This window comes from Phascolarctos cinereus, unplaced genomic scaffold (assembly GCF_003287225.1).
Source record: "Phascolarctos cinereus isolate Bilbo 61053 unplaced genomic scaffold, phaCin_HiC Scaffold_2;HRSCAF=192, whole genome shotgun sequence".
Taxonomy (NCBI): domain Eukaryota; kingdom Metazoa; phylum Chordata; class Mammalia; order Diprotodontia; family Phascolarctidae; genus Phascolarctos; species Phascolarctos cinereus.
Window position 1 is genome coordinate 296,299,941 of NW_027555625.1, and position 22,222 is coordinate 296,322,162.

General features: G+C 40.3%; 1 protein-coding gene across 2 annotated transcripts in view; it reads right to left on the reverse strand.

The window, feature by feature from the left end:
* The window catches only part of RALGPS1 (Ral GEF with PH domain and SH3 binding motif 1), a 606,537-nt gene that overhangs the window by 490,361 nt on the left and 93,954 nt on the right, over positions 1–22,222 (reverse strand). For both annotated transcript variants that reach the window (XM_020984956.2, XM_020984955.2), the window contains exons 3-4: positions 16,920–17,045; positions 8,726–8,833 (exon numbers count right to left, since the gene is read on the reverse strand). In XM_020984956.2, coding sequence (XP_020840615.1) covers positions 8,726–8,833; positions 16,920–16,976 — 165 coding nt within the window. In that variant the 5' untranslated portion in view covers positions 16,977–17,045. The remainder of the gene's footprint in view (positions 1–8,725; positions 8,834–16,919; positions 17,046–22,222) is intronic.

Genomic DNA, 22,222 nt, shown 5'->3' on the forward strand with positions numbered 1-22,222 from the left:
AGGAATCCAGGTAGGCCAAGGCAGCCAACCCGATAGCAATGTCTCGAGCACAGGCCTCCAGGCTAGCAGAAGTCATCATATGGCTTTGGACTTAAGCTTGGTGAGACTAATGTGCTCTCCTCACAATTACCAGTTGAAGTTGGGAGTACAAAACAGCATCAGTGAGTAAACTGAGACTCAGAGAAGAGACATGACTCACCCAAATTCATATAAGCTAGTAAATAATAGCACAGTTGGACTCCGAGCCAGATAATTTGACTCCAAGATCAGCATTCTTTCCAAGACACCACCCTCCCTCTGCAAGAAAAAAAACACCTGCACTGCTCTTATCCATCTGCAACATCCTACAGCTCCATATTAATAATTGGCTGAAATTCTGGAGAATGATCATATTAATGACCACTTAATAATAACAACATTTACATAGTGCTTTAAAGTTTGCAAAACGCTTTACAAATATTATTTCATTTGATCCTCACAACAACCCTGGGAAGTAGGTGCTATTATTATTCTCATCTTACAAAAGAGAAAGCTGAATGAGACGAATAGTGGTTAAGTGACTGCCCAAGGTCGTACAGCTAACATGGGTCTGAGGTAGGATTTAAACTCATATCTTCCTGACTCCAAGTCCACCGTGCCCCACCTAGATTTCGGCATTTATATAATGCTTGCTAGAAGTTCTCATTTCATAGAAGCACATTCTGCCAGAACTGAAAGGGATCTTTGAGATCATTTAGCCCGACCCCCTTATTTTACAGAGGAAGAAACAGTAGCTCAGAGAGAGGAAGGGACTTGCTTCAAGGTCATACAGCTGACCTGGGGAGACAAATCTGAGTCTTCTAACTTCAAACTCCTAACTCAATGCCCTCTCTACCACAGCCAACCCAATCATCATAATCTGATGTAGGTCATATATTTGTATAAGTATTATCTCTGCTGTTTAGATGTGTAACAACTCACATTTATATAACACTTCAAGGTTTACCCAACACTGTCCTCATAACATTCCCAGGGAGTAGGTAGTATAAGTATTGTTACTCTCATTTTACAGTTGAAAAAAAGTAAGTCTCAGAAATTTGAACCCAGATCTTCCTAAGGCCAAATCCAGTGCTCTTTCTAATGCACTGTGCCATGCAGATGAAGTAGAATATAGAACTTCAAATTAAAATAAAGTCATCTCAGAAATACTTTTCATCATTTTTGTCATTATTTCCCCCTCTCTGGACATGGGCATAGACTGTTTACATCCTCAGAGAGGAAAAGAACCAATGGTCTGCCAGGGTGAGGAAAGAGATTTTCAATTTTGCCAGGAGCTAGCTAGCTCACTTGCTCTGCTCTTCTCTCTCTCTCTCTCTCTCTCTCTCTCTCTCTCTCTCTCTCTCTCTCTCTCTCTCTCTCTCTCTCTCTCTCTCTCTCTCTCTCTCTCTCTCCCCTCTGTTCCTGAGTCTCCTCCCAGTGCCCAGCCATATGATGGATTAGCTGGCCCAAGCCCACAGACTGAGAACTGGCAGAAACTGCTATTCATGCCTATCCTTGGAATTCAGGCAGGAAATAAAACAGTGAGTTGATATTCGAAACCACAAAGGAGACCTTTCCTCATATGTCTCTCCCCTCACTGCTCCCTCTCGAAAAAGGAATAGATAACATCATGGTTAAGCAAAAAGCATTAGGTATTATTTTTGCCTCAATATTTCACAGAGAAGCTAAAAGATATAGGGTGATGGTTATTGGGGAGAAAGGTATGGGCTTAAAAAAATCAGTAACTTTGATAAATGCATAGAAGACATGCTTAGCAAATTTGCAGATGGCAGGAAGCAGGGAAGGATAGCTAAAATGGTAAAGTTAGGGTCCAAACAATCTCGGCAGTCTAGAAAATGGGCTGGATCTAATTAGATGAGTTACCTCATGAATAATTTTAAAGACCTATAGTTGGGTTAAAAAAAATCAACTGCCCAAGTATAGAATGTCAGCATTATACTTATCCATTCATCTTCCAGATACATCTGGACTGAGTCAGAGGGCTCCACTCATAGATTGTCAGAGCCAAAGTACCTGATCCAGGCCTCTCATTTTACAGCAGACAAACTGAGACTCAGGGAGGTTAGGTGGCCTATCCATAATCACCCACTGAATCAAGAATCAGTTATAAAGCCAGCAGGTAACTGGACATGGTGGCACACAAGTATAATCCCAGCTATTGCAGAAGGCTGAAATTGGTGGATCTCTTGAGCTTAGGAGGTCTAAGTTAAAGTAGGGCTAAAACTGCTCAGGTGTCTACACTACATCAAACATCAATATGGTAAGCAGGACAAATGGAGCAGGGCAAAGCTTCTGTGCTAATCAGCAGTGGGGTCAGGTCCATGAGCAGCCACTGCACTTCCAGCTTAATTGAGCTAGGGAGACCCAGTCTCAAAATAAAAAATTGAATATATAGATAGATTAATTGATTAATGGATAAATAAACTAACCAATGAATGAATGAACAGATGAAGAAATAAAATTAAATGAAGGGCAGGACAGAATCTGAGTCATTTCACGTGATGAAGAAAAGAAACCAGAGTTGTTGTTGGTTTTTTTTTCATGGCACAGGCATGAATGTTCCTGGGAACCTTGAGCAACTAAAGAGAAAATTCATTTTCTAAATCTAAGGCCAGATCTACTGGCTTGGGGGTTAGAATCTGCCATTAACCCAACCCATCTCCAGGACAGATCCTAGTACAATGCAGAGTCAGTTTGCTCATCTGTAAGAGGAGAGGGCTGGACCTCTGAGGTTCTTTCCAGTTATAGATCTAAGATCCTATGATAGTCTTCAGGAGGCTGACTCTGGGGTATGTACACATAAGTATCTAAATGTGTGGATTCATGGTAAGGTAAGACACTGGCCCTAAGCACAATAAAAGAGATCATGCATGTATGCAAAGGAATGTATTTGAACATATATACGTGTATCAAAAAGCACATGTGCACCAAACGGCATGGACTGATTCCACAAATCACTGAGACTAGGAGTGTACCAGAAACAGCTCATACTGCCTCAGGAGAGATGATTGTTAAATTTTCAGTGTGAAAATGTACACCTTGGAAATCAGCAAACACTACAAATCAGGGCTTGATTTGTTGTTTTTGTTTCGTGTCTAGACTTAAGAAAGTGACAGAGAAATATTAATAATGCAGATTAAACTTAAACGATGTTGCACTTATTTTCCCCACCCCCCTGGAGATCTAGTTGTTAAACATTTCCCAGTACACTGCTGACTGAGATCTATCATTTTCAAGTTCTGACCAACAACAGCATTGCCCCCAGAGTAAAGCCTGAGTACAGAGTCAAGAGATGAACTAGTTCTGGGTTAACAGACCTGCTAGGGCTAGCCTATCTCATACTGTTGACACTTGCATCTGTTCTATGGGCTGAGAATATCTTTAAAGGAGTTTTCAACTCATTACATTTTATGCCACAGAAGCATCCACTGAAAGAAATCTAGAAACCAGAAGGGTACTACAGTAGAGAACATCTCGGTGAGGATACAATGAAGACAAAACCAGAAGGAATCTTATTATAAGAATATATTACAGCACACCTGGAAAGAGGGAGAAAATAAGAAACAGATCACGAATTTGGCACAAAGCAATAAAATACCACACTGATGGAAGACGTCAGGTAGCCAGACATCTGGGGTGCTTCTCGCCAAACCCCTGACTCATCTAAATGATAATTTCATTCTTCAAACAGTGCAGGAAATGATGAAGGGAATTGCTGTTTTGAATATGATTTTGACCAGTAAGAAGGAACTAGTCACTATAGTAGAAATAATGAAAACTTGTGAGGGTCCTAAGGGATGGAGCCAAGATGGTGGAGTAAAAGCAGTGACTTGCTTGAGCTCTCCTCCAAATACCTGTAAAAAATGGCGCTAAACAAATTCCAGAGCAGCAGAACCCACAATAAGACAGAGTGAAACAAATTTCCAGCCCAAGACAACCTGGATGGTTGATTGGAAAGATCTATTACACGGGACTGGGAGAGGAGTGAAGTTCAGTACAGGCACACAGACAAAGACCAGACCTCAGCGAACCTGGAGCAGTCTTCAAGGGACTGAATCATGGGCAGCTGTGGTGGTTTCCAGACTTCTCAATCCATAAACACTAAAGACAACTTAGAAGGTCAGTAGGAAAGGTCTATGACCGAGGTGAGAGAAAAGCTTGGTCCCAGTCCCAGTCCCAGGACTGGTACAGCCCCAGGGCAGTGGCTGCTTCCTGAGCTCTCGGCCCACAGACTGAGGACTCGAGTGGCTGATGAGAGGGGTACTGCAGGGATCTCTTTGCTGGTGCTGAGGCAGGAATTTCTTGCTTTGCCCATGCTTGGATCTGGGTCACAGTTCTGGGTGGCATTTCTGGGGTGAGGAGGAATGCTGGTGTAGTGGAGTTTGTAGTGGCAGTACAGAGAGAATCCTCCTCAGAGTTCCAAGGAAGAAAAGAGTGCTTGTGGTCACTCATAGACCAGAGCACAGGCCAGGAAAGGAGTAAACACCTCGCCCCTTATCATACCACTTTGGAAGAACTGAAAATTTACAAGTTCCTAGAAATATCTCTGAAAACAGCTGCACAAAACCCCTGAAGCTTGGGACAGTACATTCTCCACACTGGAAGCAGGCCCCTCCCTTAACAAAGAGTTTATAACTCAAATAATTGGCTGGGATCATGAGCAAACTTTGCAAAAAAAAAAAAAAGTCAGACCATAGAGTCTTTCTTTGGTGACAAAGAAGATCAAAACATACGACCAGAAGATGACAACAAAGTCAAAGCTCCTACATCCAAAGCCTCCAAGAAAAATATGAATCAGGCCCAGGCCATGGAAGAGCTCAAAAAGGATTTTGAGAAGCAAGTAAGAAAAGTAGAGGGAAAACTTGGAAGAGAAATGAGAGTGATGCAAGAAAATCATGAAAAACAAGTCAATAGCTTGCTAAAGAAGACCCAAAAAAATACTGAAGAAAATAATACTTTAAAAACCCAAATGGCAAAAGAGGTCCAAAAAGCCAATGAGGAGAAGAATGCCTTAAAAAGCAGAATTGTCCAAATGGAAAAGGAAGTCCAAAAGCTCACTGAAGAAAATTTGAAAGTATGTGGCCACTCCACCTTGGCTGATAAAAGAGCAGAAAATTAGTATAAGCAGATATGTGCCTTAGATCTCAAGAGAGTGGATTGCAAACACTTCCCCCCCCCAAAAAAAAAGGGAGAGGTAAGAGAATTCTCTGGGTTAAAATCCTATAGGGGAGACAGTACAAGAATAATGGAAAGCTCCCAAGAAGGAAATTTTAATGTCATGAACACAAATGAAAAAGAAAAGGTGGAACTACCTAAAGGAACCAATGAGGATGCACAGGGAACTAGACAAGTAATTTAGATTTTTAAGATATGTATCAAAAATAAATACATACACAGAGACAGATATAGAAGATGCAGTTAGATGACACAGTAGATGAGGAGCCAGTCTTGGAGATAAAAGGATCTGAATGTGAATACCACCTCAAATACTTCCCGGCTGAGTGCTTTGGTCATGTCTCAATCTCTCTTAGACTCAATTTACTCATCTGTATAATAGGGATAACAACACCTACATCACAAGGTTTTTGTAAAGATCAAATCAAATGAGATATATGTAAAATGCATTGTAAACTTTGTATAAATGTTAGTTATTGCTATAGAAGAGTGGTACAGTCCTATAAGAATAACATCAGGGAGTCAGGCATAGTGGTACCCACCTGTCATCCTAGCTGTTGGGGAGGCTAAGACTGATGGATCTCTAAACCTCAAGGGTTATGAGATGCAATGGGTTATGCTGATTGGTGTCTGACCTAAGCTAGGTATTAATACGGTGAGCCTCCAAGAGCAAGGAACCATCAAGTTGCCTAAGGAGGGGTGAATGAGCTCATGTCCAAAACAGAGCAAGTCAAAACTTCTGTGCTGATCGATAGTGGAATGAGGCCTGAAAGAAAGAGGAAGAAGAAGAGAGAGACATGGGGAGAGAAATGGAAAGAAAGATGGAGAGACAGAGTGACAGGAGAGAGAGAGAGAGAAACAGAGAGAGAGAGAGAGAGAGAGAGAGAGAGAGAGAGAGAGAGAGAGAGAGAGAGAGAGAGAGAGAGAGAGAAGAGACTGGAAGGAAAGAACTGAGGCTCACTGTAAATGCTGAGGACCATGAAAAGGGCTTTTTAAAAAATTACTATGTTGAAGATAAGAGGATGATTAAAGGAGAGACAGAATTACTACTTGAGGTGGTAGATGAGATGATGCTAATGGATGGTGGAAATAAGGCAAAATTATTCAACTCAATATTGCTTCTATTTTTTCTACCAAGGAGAATGATGGTTGGACTGAGGACTGAACAAAAAATGATGACTAGAAAGTTGAAACTGAAGATCAGAAGGTAAGATAGCACCTAGTTGTCATCAGTGAATTTCAAGACATCAGGCCCAGATGAAAAAGTTGGACCATGTGATCACTGAGGCATTGTTAAGTGATATTTGAAAAACTGTGGAGAATAGGAAAGGTGCCATAAAACTGGAACTTGTAAAATATCATCACAATTTTCAGAAAGAGAAAGGTGAGTCTCCTATATGTAGGCCAGTGAGCTTAACTTCAAATTCGTGGCAAAATTCTAGATCATATTTATTAAAAAGATGATTTATGAGCATTTGCAGCAAGAGAAGTAATGGTTCTCATTAATAACCAATGTGGCTCCACCAAGAACAGGTCATAGGATTTACAGCCTCATAGATTTAGAGTTCAGAGTAAACTAGAGCTCATCTAATTCAACCTTTCATTTTACGTATGAGGAAAATGAGGATCAAGTTAATTAAGTAACTTTGCCATGGTCACACAAGTATTAAGTGGCAGAGTTGGGATTCAAATGCAGATCTTCTTACTCCGTGTGCATCACTCTCTTCCTGCACCACACTGCCAGAATGATCTTGTTTCCTTTTTTGACAGAGTTACTAGACAGGTAGAGGAGAGGGATGGTGGAGACATCATATATCTAATTTTAGCCATGCCTTTGACAAAGCCTCTCATGCTATACGTGGACAAAATGATAGTAATGGTAGGCAGACCTAAGTGAGAAAATAAAGCACACTGAAAAGTTTAAAGCACTATAGAAATGTCAGTTATTATTCTTATTCTTATTTGAAATTTGATGAAGGATCATATAAAAAATTTGCTATTAGAAGAGGTCCATGGAAACTTGGCAATGTCTTGTGGAACAAACTAATGATCTGTCCTTGGCCCTGTGCTACCTAACAATTTCATCAGTGACTTGGATAAAGGCACAGATGACATCACCATCATCACCATCATCCCAATAACAGTAATAATAGCCAGTACTGATAAAATATTATAAGGTTTTCAAAGTGCTTTATATATGTGCTTTTCAAATGACACAATACATGAGACTAAGTGGGGCAGCTAATATTTGGATAACAGGCCAGATTACTGTACTGAATCTAATAATATAAAATAAAATTTAATAACTTTTGAAAATGTAAAGTCTTATTCTTAGATTCCAAAAAATGAATATCAACTACAAGATGGGGGAAAAGAGAGAAACAAAATATCATATGCAAAATATCTTGGTGTTTTAGTGGCCTACAAGCTTAAGAGTAGGACACAGCAAATAATAATAATGCAAATACTATCTTGAATTACACAACAAATAAAAATGCAAATACTATCTTGAATTACATTAGGAGAGGTATAATATGCAGGGCTAGCAATGTAGTGATGCTGATATCCTCTCCCCTAGTCAGGCCACATATGGAGTACTGTGCATGAAATTCCGAGAAGACCACTGGTGCGGGACACTAGGAGAAGGACTCTGGTGGAAGGAGACTGACCCCAAGCTGATATCAAGAGGAAAGCAACCAAGATGATGAAAGGACCAGATACCATGTGTCACAGGAGGATTAGTTGAAGGAACTGGGGATGTTCATCCTAGAGAAGAGAAGGCTAAGAGAAGGAAGGGAACAATCACTATCTTCAAGTATTTGAAGGAATCCCACATGGCAGAGTGATTCGACATGTTCTGCTTGGCCCCAGAGGGCTGAACTAGGCACAGTGGGTAAAGGTGCAGAGAGGTAGAGTTGAGCTTGATGTAAAAAGAAAAATTTCTTTACAATTAGAGCTGTTAAAAATTGTAACAAGCAGATTTCCTTTAGATGCCTGTGGTGTTACTGAAGAGATTCCTGTTTGGATACAGGTTGCATTAGATGTCCATTCTGGCTCTGAGATTAGGTGATTTTATGATACTATAGGTACTTTACCTGCAGAGAAAGGGGTAGCACCATAGTTGTTTTTTTTTTTAATTATAGCTCTTAAAAATGTAATAGCTAATTAATGCTGTCAAAGAACTGGATATAGTAACTCATTAACATAAAGGGAGCATGGGGGCTCAGAGAGCACTGGGCTTGAAAAGTGGGCTACCCAGAATCAAATTCCAGTTCTGACGCTATTCCATCTGTCCACGGCCAAGCTCTGGGTTTTCTCCTACATAAGATGGGGACAATAATATCAGTGCTATCTACCTCACATGATGGTTGTGAGACAAGTGCTTTGTAAACCTTAAAATGCTATAGAAATGTGAGTTGTTCCTAAAATAATACAGCATCACCTAATGATCTGTACCATATCCACCCCCCAAATGTCACACATCCCCTAGGATGAGCTATGTTCTACTTACAGCAAACTCCTCAGGAGTTACTTTCAATACATCAAAAACAACGGCATCATAGCTCTTACTGGCATAGTCACAGCTCCGTCCTTCCAGAGAGTCTGAGCTGCTGCTGCCCTGCAGAAGGAAAAGAAACATGACTAAAGTTTCTTGGTATAGAAGGTACCCTCAAATCAATGACTTCTTAACTCTGCTGGACTGGAGCCACTGAGGGAGGAGATGTTGTATTTGATGCCTGTTGTAATAGGAAGAGCATCCGATTCAAATGCTGAAGACCTGAGTTTGAATTCCAGCTTTATTCCTTACTAGCTGTATGACTTTGAGGGAGTCACTTCATCCCTCCAGGTCTCAATTTCCCTTTCTTTAAAACAAACTGGTTGGACTGAATACCCTCCAACATCCCTTCCAGCTCTGATATCTCACGGTTTCAGATCCCTTTCTACTCTAATATGCTATACTTTAACATTCTACATTCTAAAATCCCTTCCAGCTCTGACATAGTATCCTAACATTCACAGGAACTGGAGAATTTGGGAGCTTATGGTCCAGTCCAAAACCCTCATTTCCCAAATGAATAAAAAGGAAGGGCTGCTTTAGGTCACACAGGTTGAAAAAAGTTAAGCCAAGATTCTCAACTCAAGTTCACCGAATCCACGTCCTGCATATTTTCCACTATGCCATGCTGCATGCTTCTATGGTTTAAAGCATTTCCAGTTTTTGATTTTATGATTTTATGATTCTGAGACCCAACTGATGCAAGTGGCTCTTTTCTATTCTCTAAAATGGGGGAAACTGTCTGGAAGCACTGGGAAAGAATTAGTAACTTTATATCTGTCAAATAGGGCCTGGCTTAAATCATTTTGTGTGTGTGTGTTGTATTTAAACTTGAAATCAGTCTGGAAAATGTTACACAAAACACAAGGCAAGTTACTGTTAGAAATAGCATTTATGTGGTGAGCAAAAGCGCTCTCTTGAAATTAAAAGCCTGTTTGTTGGCAAAAGGAGGTATAGCACATTGGTTAGGGAGCCCTGAGTGAAAGCTATCTTTATTAGAATAGCTTAGATTAATAGGAGTACTGTGAATAGTGCATTTTAAAAGAGATTCAAATAAACAGAGTTTCCTATAAAATATTGGGTTGAAATCTCAAATGTTGCCTGCCCAGAACCCACAGTTGTGGGGATCTTGGGGCATTACTCATACCATCCTTGGGAGCAGCCTTTTTTTTTTTTAATCTCTCCTCTCCCAAAGGGAAGGCTCCAATTAATAAATGGCTTCCTTTCTCCTAACTCAGAGGGTGGCTTTGGTGAGGTTTCCATTAACCTCACCAGTCTGGACTGGGGCTTAGGGAATTTGCTTGCGTTTATACCTTCTCGCTTCACTCTTTCCAAAATGGCAGCATTTGGGAAAAAGTGTGCCTGCTTACTAGAGACTACAGTGTATTCAAACTAGCAAGGAAACCCAATAGTCAACAACTGAGAAATGTGAGGTTAGAGATGTGGACAGCAGCTAAAGCCAATGAGTTTCAATAGCCTTGTATCACCAAAAAATGAGCCTACTGTATTAAAAAAAAAAAAGAATGCTTACCACTGAGGCAGCAAAGACTTTAATGACTAGAGCACTAAGACAAGTGATTCTTTTTCTGTCAATGGGAAAAGGGAGTTATTTGTACTTCTATATCCTATGTTCTAACATTCTATGGTCCAAGGTTCCTTTTGTTTCTAACATTCTATGTTTCAAGGTCCTCTTTCATTTCTAACATTCTTTGTTCTCTATTCTGACATTCTATGTTCTAATGTCCCATACAATTCAGAAAATCTATGTGTTTTAACATTCTATGTTTTAATGTTCTTCTGAGTTCTGATAGTCTGTAATTTCATCTGTTAAACGGGTATAAAAACTGTACTACTCATTTTATATTCTGTGTTCTAACATTTTGCATTCTAAGGTCTTTCTCACCTCTGACTGTCCATGTTTCCAACTCTAATGTTCTAAGATCCCTTCTAGCATTAGCATTGTGTTCTATGAATTTTCCCTCAAATCGGTAGTCCTTGCCAAAGGTTCTCATACTAGTTTCACAGACAGCCTTTGTGGCTAGTGAATTTTCCAAGCAAGTTAATCTTTCGATGTTCTTACAAGTCCTCTCAGGCATTTTTAGTTATTCATCCCTACTTCAAATCCCCTATACCCTTCCCCACTCCAACTGCTATCACAGAACAGCCTGGCAGCTTCCAAGTTCTGTCTCTTGCTATATACTTTTCCCCAGCAGCTCAGTCATCTGAGCAATAGACCCAGCCTATGGAAATGGCCTCTTCAATGTAGCATATGAAACACAGTATGAGTTAGTACAAAGGTTGCCAGACCTTGCCTTTAGTCCCAAGCTTTCTCAATAACTACCTTGTGTCACCTTAGGAAGTCAAATAACCTCACTGGGGCTCAGTTTTCTCATCTACAAAATGAAGGTGATAGTTGTATTCAATTATTGCTAAAATCTTTGAAAGCTCCAACATTTTATTCTCAGAACCAGACTCACAAAGTAAATAGATCTTAGAAGTCAGCTAGGTAGCTCAGGGGATAGAGTGCTAGATCTGGAGCCTGAAATACCTGAATTCAAATCCACCCTCAGACACTCTGTAGCTGTGTGACCCTGGACAAGTCATTTAACCTATCTCAGGTTCAGCTTCCTCATCAGTGAAATGGGGATGATGATAATAATAACACCTACCTCTGAGACTTGTTGTGAGGGTGGATAATATTTGTAAAGTGTTTTGTAAATCTTAAAGTACTCCATAAATGCCAGTTATCATTATTGTTATCTTCAATTATTTTTAGAAGTCATCTAATTAGTTCTACATCTGAAAAAGAATACTGTCTCCAACATTCCCTCAATGAGTTTACAAGAAAGGTATGTAATTAATGTTTGTTTACCTCTCACCTCACCCCAAAGTGGGATCTTATGGATGATACAGAAAAGACAGAATAATATGGTGGTTAAAAGAGTCAGAGATGTGGGTTTTAACCCTGGCTTTTATACTTACTAACTGCGCAATTTTAGCCAAGTCCCTTAATCTCTTAGCCTCATTTCCCTATTCTGCAAAAAGATACAGTAATGCTTGTACTACAGTAATGCTTGTACTCCTTCCCTCATGTGGTTGCCATGGTATAGTAGCACTTTTTAAAGCTACAGATGTTACAGAATCGTGATCTATGCATCTGTCTAGCTTCAGTCCATACAGGTGGGGGAGAAAGTGTTAAATCACTCTGGTTATTAGGGCTGATTAAATACAGGCCATGCAGTTGTTAGTCTGATCTTAAAGACTCTGCCGGCCAGGTTACATCATGGACGGTGTGAGAAATAGCTTCACTTCATAATGGGTCTGCAGAATTAAACTGCACGCAGTTTATTCATTTCTCCAAATACTGCTCCTACAATTCTGGTACAATGCCACCAGGTGGCAGTAGGGTGCCATGGCAATACTGCCCTTCTCCCCCTAGCATAATAGGATTCTAAAGCTAGAAGAGGGCTGAGTGATAACCTATTAGTCCAAAATTGTTACTGCACAGAGAAGGAAACAGAGAGCCCAACAGGTTAACTTGCTGAAGGATACAAAGGTACCCACATCTTTTACTCCACATGGAGTGTCCTTTCCCCCTTTATTTTTTTTTTGTTGTTGTTCAGTCATTTTCAGTCATGTCTGACTCTTCGTGACCCCATTTGGGGTTTTCTTGGCAAAGATACTGGAATGGTTTTCCATTTCCTTCTCCAGCTCATTTTACAGATGAAGAAACTGAGGCAAACAGGGTTAAGTGACTTGCCCAGGGTCACACAACTAGTAAGTGTCAGAGGCTACCTTTAAACTCAGGAAGATCAGTCTTCCTGATTCTAGGCCCAATTGCACTACCTAGCTGCTGATTTAAACTCTATTCAAACAACTGAAACTTATTACAAAAATAAAAATTACCTTCTCCAAATATAATTTCAACACTAAGTTAAGAATGGTGTTGAAATGGTTTTTTTTAATTTTTAAATTTTTAAAGCAATAAATTCTTAACTTCTTTTTAATATCTAAAACCTAATACTTAACATCACTAAGTTTTAATAGCTCTTTTAACACTAAGCTCTAATTGGAAAGCATACTTTGATGTGGATCACTGAGTGTCAAAACAGGAAGGGACTTAGGCCCTGTATTCCAACCCACACCTAAATAAGACTCCCCTCTACGATATCTTCAATAAGCAGTCATCTCTACCTATTGCTTCAAGACCGCTTTTGAAATGGAACCAACCAATTCCTGAGGCAACCCATTACACCTTTAGGGGTGTCTCAAATCCTTTCCAGGTTTCAGGCTGGCTTGGCTTCAAAATGTCTTCAGGCTGTTTCCCTATTCATGGCTTTCTTCTTTCTGCCTTCTGCTTGCCATGGATTTTCTTACTCAACCAATGCTTTCTAAGCATTGTTTCCCATCTATGTCATTCCATGAAGTTGTAGACTATAAGAGCTGTGATCAACTCCAGAACACAGAATATTAGAAAAGGAAAAAAATAGAATAGGAAACTAGAAGGAACCTTAGAACACCAAATGTTAGAGAGGGAAGGGATCTTAGGACACAAAACAGAATATTACAGGTCATCTCCTCCCACACCCTCATTTTTCAAATGAGATACTTGAGTGAATAAGGGACTTGCATATCAAAATGATTATAATTTCCATGGATTCCCCAAAATAATATTAAGAATTAGCAGTATGTCTACACTCCAGCTAAATCAAGGAAGAAACTGCCAGGCAGAAGCCCCAAAATGCCATTCTATTTGAGAAGCATAAAATCCTGATGATTCAATTTTCTCCAATCCTAAAAGGTTTGCATACCGTTCTACTTCTATTTTCACTTCCCCTCACCTCAACTTTTTCAAAGACCTTATTTCACCCTCCTATTTTTTTTCATTAGCTTGTTCAAGAGCCTAGGTTTAAAACCCAACCTCTGGAAATCTATTATGTGTACAACTTGCTATTCCTTTTAAATATATAACAAAGTTATTATGTAACTTTATTTTTCCCCTTTTTTCCTGCCCCCACCCTAGAGATGGCTACCATTAGACACAAAAATGTGTGTATGTATATATATATATATATATGTGTGTGTGTGTGTGTGTGTATATATACATGTACATATATATATACACACACACACATACACATATGTGTATATATGTATATATATATACATACACACAAATATATACATATACGTTATATATTTGAAACCATTTGACACATACTTCTATTTATCACTTCTTTCTCTGGATGTAGTTTCATGTACAATCATCTTTTTTTCTATTCTACTATCTTATAGAAATGCTTGTTTTATTTCTTAAGTTCAGAATAAAATTAAATTTTAAAATATCATCTAAAAAAATCCCACCTCTGCTATTTTGCTACCTTGGTGAAGTCACTTAATCTCTCTGAGCCTCAGTTTCCTCTTCTGAAAGACAAAGGAAATCAATTACATGACCTCTAAAGTCCCTTAGAATTCTAAACTCTTTGATCTCATTAGAAGTGCCTGCTATGCTCAGGGATCTTTATTAGACCACAAATCTAACCCCTGTACTTTAAGGTTACTTAGCAACCCTCTAGTAATGGACTTTTTTGAAACCTGGCTCCAAATTTGGAGGTACCGTATGTCTTATACTGAATAGAATATACTGAACTCTAAAAGTTAAAGTTTTTCTAAACAAAAAAACCAACTTCTCTGAGTGTAGATGTCTTTGAATAATTGATGTGAAAGAGAATCCTGAGCTGACAATTTACAAGCTAAAGGGAGTCAGTGCCTTGGAAGGAATCAAGTTCTAGTGTTAAATATATTAGTGTATATGTAATCTACCACTCCATAGGTGTTAGGTACAAGGTAAACAAACAGCAGGCTGGGTGAGAAAGGTTAGACATGCTGAGGTTGATGACCTGTGTTAGAGTCACCATTATTGCCCTCCAATGCCAAATAACGTACAGTCATAGAATCATAAGTGAAACCCCAAGAGGGAAGGTGGTTTTGTCCACAATCATGTAACAAGCTTGAGGCAAAGCCAAGATTTTGAACTCAAGGTTCCTGGCACCTAGTCTAGGACTTTTCCTAGGATTTTCTGTATAACTGCCTTCTCTTAGTCATTCCAGAACCACTGAAAACATCAGGACCCTGCAAGAGCTGAGACCAGTAGAGGCTTTGAGATCCGATAGTGGTGATAGTGACGAGTTTGCAGCAATTCTATCAGAACCAGAGTGCCCTTACTTACCAGGCTTCCTATGCATATGCTAAGAACCATGCTTAGATAGAGAGGGAGGAGGGAGAGAGAGGGAGGGAGGGAGAGAGAGAGAGAGAGACAGAGACAGAGAGAGACAGAGACAGAGAGACACAGAGAGAGAGACAAGGGGGGGTGGAAGGGGGGAGGGAGAGAGGGAGAGGGAGAGAGAATCCAGATGGGAAACAACACAAAGAAGGTTTTTTTAAATTGCTAGTTTTTTGAGAAACTGGTTCACCTAGATTTCTAATCAATTTTTTCAAGTCACCGTGTATAAGCAACCAGAAATAACTAAGGTCCAAAGCAAGGAAAGTAACAGTCCCACTGTCCTCTACCCTAGTCTGACCACAACTGGAATACTGTGTGCAGTCCTGGAAACATTTTAGGAAAGACAATGACAAACTGTCATGTATCTAAACGAGGGTGACCAAGATACCAAAGGAACCAGAGAATTATTTAATGGGAACTGTGGCTATTTAACCTGGAATATAGTAGGAGTTCTTAAACTGGGATCTGTGAACTTGGTTTTTTTTCCCCCTAAATTATTTTTATAACTATATTTCAATATAATCAGTTTCTTTTGTAATCCCATATATTTCATGCATTTAAAAAAATTATTCTGAAAAGGGGTCCATGGGCATCATCAGATTGCTGAAGGAGCCCCTACACAAAAAATGTTAAAAACACTTGGTTTCAGAGGATAGGACAGCTGTCTTCAAATATATGAAGGGCTGTCTTAAGGAGGCATTCGAATTGTTCTGCTTAACTCAGTCAATCAGTCAACTAGCATTTATTAAGCACTTACTGTGTGCCAGGCACTGAGTTAAGTATTGAGAAGACAAATACAAGCAAAAAGAAAGAGTCCCTGACCTCAAGAAGCTTACATTCTAATGGGGAAGGAAACATAAAAGGAAGCTGGGAAGGGAGCTGGGGGTGGAAGAGGAAGCACATGGTGAGGGTTCATGATGGAGAAGTCCAGAAGAACACAGCCTGGTGGGAAATGAAGAGATGGCTGGCCTGGGAACCTTCTTAAATGGAGGCTCTGGGAAGAGCCCTCCACCTCCAGAGAGAGGGGCCGAAGGGGCAGAGGATACCACCAAGATGGAAGTGCCAGAGCTGAAGCAATCTTCCAGAATGAATATGGTGATGCAGAGGCAGAATTAGAAGAATGTAGGGGAGAGGGAAGGGCCAGAGTTCTATAAAAGTTTTACAAGTCTTGAAACTTGCTGCACAACATACATGGCCTAGGGTGCTAACCCCAGAGACCCTCGGCAACCACAATGCCTCCTGAGCATTTCCAGGCAACAGTTAGGATGCAACAGATGAATGACGTGAGTGCCCAGGGCTGAGGCCATGGTGGCACTGGCACGGGTCACTCTGTGGGCAGGGCACTCATGTTCCAGGCCTTTAAGTATCAGGAAGGGGCCAGTTGAAATCACAATCTATTTTGGAATGTGTTACTTATTTACAATCAATAGTGTGTTCTTCTGAAACGGCCAGGGCCTTCAGAGAGTTTCTCTGGGTAAATACCAATCATTTCTTACCATCTCAATGGAACGTGGCATTCGTGACATTGGACAAGTTGTGAATATTTATTTTAATTTGAAATGAGTGACTACAAAAAATATACTGAGAGTCAAGGCTTGATTTATTTAAGACTGTCCCCCAAATATAACAACTGTCCAAAGCCCGGCAGTAGCTGGCTCCTAGGGGGGTGAGGGTGGGGTGGGAGGAAGTTCGAGCACTTAGAATGACAGCATTCATCGGGGCCTGCAGTCAAACACAACTCTGTTCAGGAGGTAGCAGCCGAGCATGTCCCCTGGCAGCAGGGAGTCCCTCTGAGGCCAAAGTAAGCTGGCACTGCTTAGCAGATATGGCTGCCCTCTGCCACCTCTCCCACCCTAAGCATCCTACCTGGGGAGTCGCGGAGGTGACCAGAACATTGGCCATCAGGCCATTCCGTTTATACATGCTCTCTCCAGGCCTCAGAGGGGGTGTCAGGGCCACCTCAGCTGGTGACACAAAATGCAGGGAGGATTCCTGGAAGGCAAACAAGATCATGAAAACTTGCTTTCAAGGGCTTACACACACACACACACACACCCCTCCCCAAAGCCATCATGTTGAAGAAGTGTGTCACTGAAGAGGAAATCTGTAGATCCAAGCAATTACAGTGAATAGTCATTTGCTGTCAATCAAGAAGTACTTATTAAGTGCCTTCTGTGCACCAGGCACCCCCCAGGCTTGGTGGTGGCGATAAATATACAGATAATGCAACAATCTCTGGTTGCATGGAGCTTAACTTCTTATGGGAGAGAAAACAAGTCCACGTATACGCTTATATTGAATAAAGGGAATAAATACTAGTTAAACACACTGTAGTTTGGAAAGGAGGGAGGGTACGAGCAATTGAGAGGGGGCATGAGGAAAGGCTTCATGTAGAAGATAGCACTTAAGCATCATCCTGAAGGAAGAGAAAGACTCTATGAAACAGAGATGGTAAAGATGAGCATTGCACAGAAGGGGAATGGGCAGTGCGAAGGTGCGGAGAAGAGCAATGGGGAGCTCCCTACAAAGAACAGAGAGATCGCCCATTTAGCTGGATCCCAGAGCTGAGTTGGGAGTGGCTGGGTAGTACAATATTCAATGAGGCCAGAAACACAGGTGGGGAGCAGGCTTGTGAAGGACTTTAAAAACTAAACAAAGGAGTTTCTATTTTATCCTGGAGACAACAGAGAATCATCAGAGTTAAAGCAGAAAAGTAACATCATCAGATCTGTATTAAAGAAAAATTCCTTCAGCAGCAGGGTGTGAGATAGGCTAGAGTGAGAGGGGTCTTGAGGCAGGGAGACCAATTAGAAAGCTGTTGCAATAATCAAAGTAAGAGGTTTGTTACCTGGGGAAGTAGAGAGGAGTAAGGTGTGAGAGATGATACAGAGGTAGAAATGGCAAGATCTGGCAAATGATCAGATACATGGGGTGAGAGAATGTAAAAAGCTGAGGATAATACCAAGTTTATGAACCTGGGAAACTTGAGGGATGGTGGTACCTTTGACAGAAATAAGGAAATTTTGGATAGGGAAAGGTTTGAGAGAAAGATAAGTTTTGCTTTGGACATACTGAGTTTGAGGTGCCTCTAGAACATCCAGTTTGAAATGTTCACAAGGCAATTGATAATGCAGGCTGAAACTCAAGGGAGACACTGAAGCTAGATATATAGATTTGGGATGAAGCCACATGGAAATTATATTTAAGCTCATAGGAGTCGGTGACATTTCCAAAACAGAGTGGAGAGAAAGAAAAGAAGAGGCTCCATGGATGATGAGCAATCAGAAGAAAGGGAGAAAGAATAGTCAGGCAAGTAGGAGAAGAACCAGGAGAGAGTAACATCAGGAGAACCTAGAGAGAGTATCCAAGAGATGATGGTCAACAGACCAGTTAAGAAGGTAGAAGAATTCCTATTGGCTCTAATCCTTCTTTACAACATGACTAATGTGAAAATATGTTTAAAGCAATGTATATGTAGAACCTATATCAGATTGCATACCATCTTGGGGAGGGAGGCAGGGAGGGAGGGGAAGAAAAATTTAAAACTCAAAAGCTTATGGAGGCGAATGTTGAAAACTAAAAACAAATTAATAAAAAAAACTGTAAAAAAAAAAAGGTAGAGGATTAAGAAAAGACTATTGGATTTGGATTTGACAATCAGGACATCATTGGGATGTGAAGCCAAGATGGTGGAGTAAAGGCAGCAACTCAGCTAAACTCTCCCAACATTCGCCTCCAAACAACTTCAAAATAATGCTTCAAATCAAATTTTGAAGCTGGAGAGTCAACAAAAGGTTGGACTGAGACATTTTTCCATCCTAAAACAACTTAGGAGGCCAGCAGGAGAGGTCTGTGACATGGGGACAGAGGCTGTCCCAGAGCTCACTCGGTAACAGCAGCCGCAATGGGCCTTGGTGGTAACTGTGGCAGCAGTGGCAGCACCTAGAAGCTCTCAGTTCAGAGACGGCAAGGGGGCCAAACAACTGATCAGAAAGAGATTACAGAGGACTCTTTGCTGGCATTGATTGGTATCTCTATTGCCCATATGCAGTTCTGGGACACAGTTCCAGGGTGGAGAGGAGAGCTTGTGGTCAGTCACAAGAGAGAAGGGGCCTTGGTCACATTTCCAAGGCATAGAGGAACACGAGCACTTGCAGCTTCAGGAAAGCAGGGGACCTGGTCACAGTTCCAGGGCCAAGGGGAGTGCTAGTGCTTGCAGCCGCAAAGGAGCAGGGGCCCTTCCCGGATAAAGACCAGAGTACAGACCAGGAGAGCAGTGATCACACCTATCCCCAAATCACATCACATTGGAAGCACTGAAAACTTGCAGACCCCCAGAATTAGCTCTAAAAGCAATAGCATTTGAAAAAGCCTGAAGCTTGGGACAATGCCTCCCCACCTCTACGCGGGTAGAGTCCAACTTTAACATAAAGTTTAATCAAGAAAAAGGCTGGGAAAATGATCAAACAACAACAAAAAGAACTTGACCATAAAAAGCTACTACAGTGGCAGGGAAGACTGAGACATAAACTCACAGGAAGACAACAATGTAAAAACAGCTACAAGCAAAGCCTCAAAGGAAAAAATGTTAATTGAACACAAACTCAATAAGAATTCCTGGAAAAGTTAAAGAAAGAGATGAGTGGTGAAGGAAAAAATAGGAAAAGAAATGAGAGTGATTCAAGAAAATTATAAAAAGAGAATTAATAGCTTGCTAAAAGAGGAACAAAAAATACTGAAGAAAATAACTCTTTAAAAAACACAATTGGCCAAATGGAAAAAGAGGCACAAAAGCTCACCGATGAAAATAATTCCTTAAAAATTAGAATTGGGCAACTGGAAGCTAATAACTCCATGAGACATCAAGAAACAATAAAATAAAGTCAATACAATGAAAAAAAAATAGAAGAAAGTATGAAATATCTCCTGACCTGTTAAATAAACTGAGAAGAGGTAATTTAGGAATTATTGGACTGCCTAAAAGTTATGGTAGAAAAAAGAGCCTAGACATCATATTTCAAGAAATTATCAAGGAAAAATTCCCCAACATCTTAGATCTAAAGGATAAAATAGAAATTGAAAGAATCCACCAATTACTTCCTGAGAGAGATACCCAAAGAAAAACTTCCAGGAATATTATAGCCAAATTCTGGAGCTCTCAAGTCAAGGAGAAAATATTGCAAGCAGCCAGAAAGAAACAATTCAAACATTGTCGAGCCACAATCAGGATCATACAAAATTTAACAGGGGTAGCTCGGTAGCACAGAGGATAGAGCACTGGCCCTGGATTCAGGAGGACCTGATTTCAAATCCAGCCTCAGACACATAACACTGTGTGACCCTGGGCAAGTCACTTAACCCCATTGCCCAGACAAAAAAAAACAACAAACCCCCCCCCCCAAAGATTTAGCAGCAACCACATTGAAAGAGCAAAGGGCTTGGAATATGACATTCTGGAAGGCGAAGAAGTTAGGATTACAGTCAAGAATAACCTACTCAGTAAAACTGAGTATAATCATTCAGGGGAAATGGACATTTAATGAAATAGAGGGCTTTCATCTATTCCTGATGAAAAGACCAGAGCTGAAAAAAAAAACTTGACATTCACAAGACTCATAAGAAGCACAAAAAGGTAACCTTGAAAGAGAAATAATATGGGACTCAATAAGGTTAAACTGTTTACATTTCTATGTGGAAAGATGCTACATGTAACTCCTAAGAACTTTATCATTATTAGGGCAGTTAAAAGGAGTCTACATAAACAGAGGGCATGGGCATAAGTAGATTATGTTGGGATGATCTTTAAAAAAATGAAGTGGTAAGAAAGAGTGATACACTGGGAGAAGGGGGAATTAGGAGTAGAATGGGGAAAATTTCTCACATAAAGGAGGCACACAAGGAAGGCACACAAGCTTTTACAGCGAAGGGGAAAGTGGAGGGGATGACAGGCAATGCTTGAGCCTCACTCTCACCAGAATTCATTCAAGGAGGGAAGAACACATATCAACACTCAGTTGTGTAGACAGTTCTATACTGTCCAACAGGGAAATAGGAGGTGAAGGAGATGAGAGAAAGGAAGGGATAATAAAAGGGAGGTCAGATTAAGGGAAGCAGTAGTCAGAAACAAAACAGATTTTTGAGGAGGGACAGGATAAAAGAAGAGAGATAAGAATAAACAAAAGAAAATGGGATGGAGGGAAATAAACAGCTAATAATCATAACTGTGAATGTGAATGCGATGAGCTCATCTATAAAAGGGAAGTAGCTAGCAGAATAGATTAAAAATTAGAATCCAACAATATGTTGTTTACATGAGACACACTTGAAACAAAACACACAGATATAAAATAAGGGGTTAGAGAAGAATCTATTATGTTTCAGCTGAAGTTTAAAAAAAAAAGCCCGGGGTAGCAATCAAGATTTCAAAGCAAAACCAAAAAATACACCTAACTGAAAGAAATGATCAGGGAAACTATATTTTGCTAAAAGGTACTATGGACAATGAAGTAGTATCAAAAAAATTTATAGCAGGTTTCTCTGATAAAGGCCCCATCTCTCAAATATGTAGGGAAATGAGCCAAATTTATAAAAATAAAAGTCATTCCTCAACTGATAAATGGTCAAGGGATATGAACTGGCAGTTTTCAGAAGAAGAAATCAAAGCAATCTACAGTCATATAAAAAATTCTCTAACTGTTTACAGGAATATACATTAAATAACTCTGAGGTACCACTTCACAAAGCAGTTAGGTGGCACAATGGATAGAATTCCTAGAGTCAGGGCCTAGAGTCAGGAAGACCTGAATTCATATCTGGCCTCAGACACTTACTATATGTGTGACCCTAGGCAAGTCACTTAACCCTGATTACCTCAGTTTCCTCAACTACTCCAGTATCTTTGCCAAAAAAACCTCAAATGGGGTCATGAAGATTCAGATACAACTGGGATGACTGAACAACAACAAACTATCTCACACCTATCAGAAACAACAAATGCTGGAGGGGATGAAAGAAAATAGGTACACTACTGAAGTGGAGATGTGAACTGATCTAACCATTACGAAGAACAATTCAGAACCATGCCCAAAGGGCTATAAAACTGTGTATACCCTTTGATCAAGCAATACCACTACTGGTAAGGCAAGCAACATTCTACGTCTATACCCCAA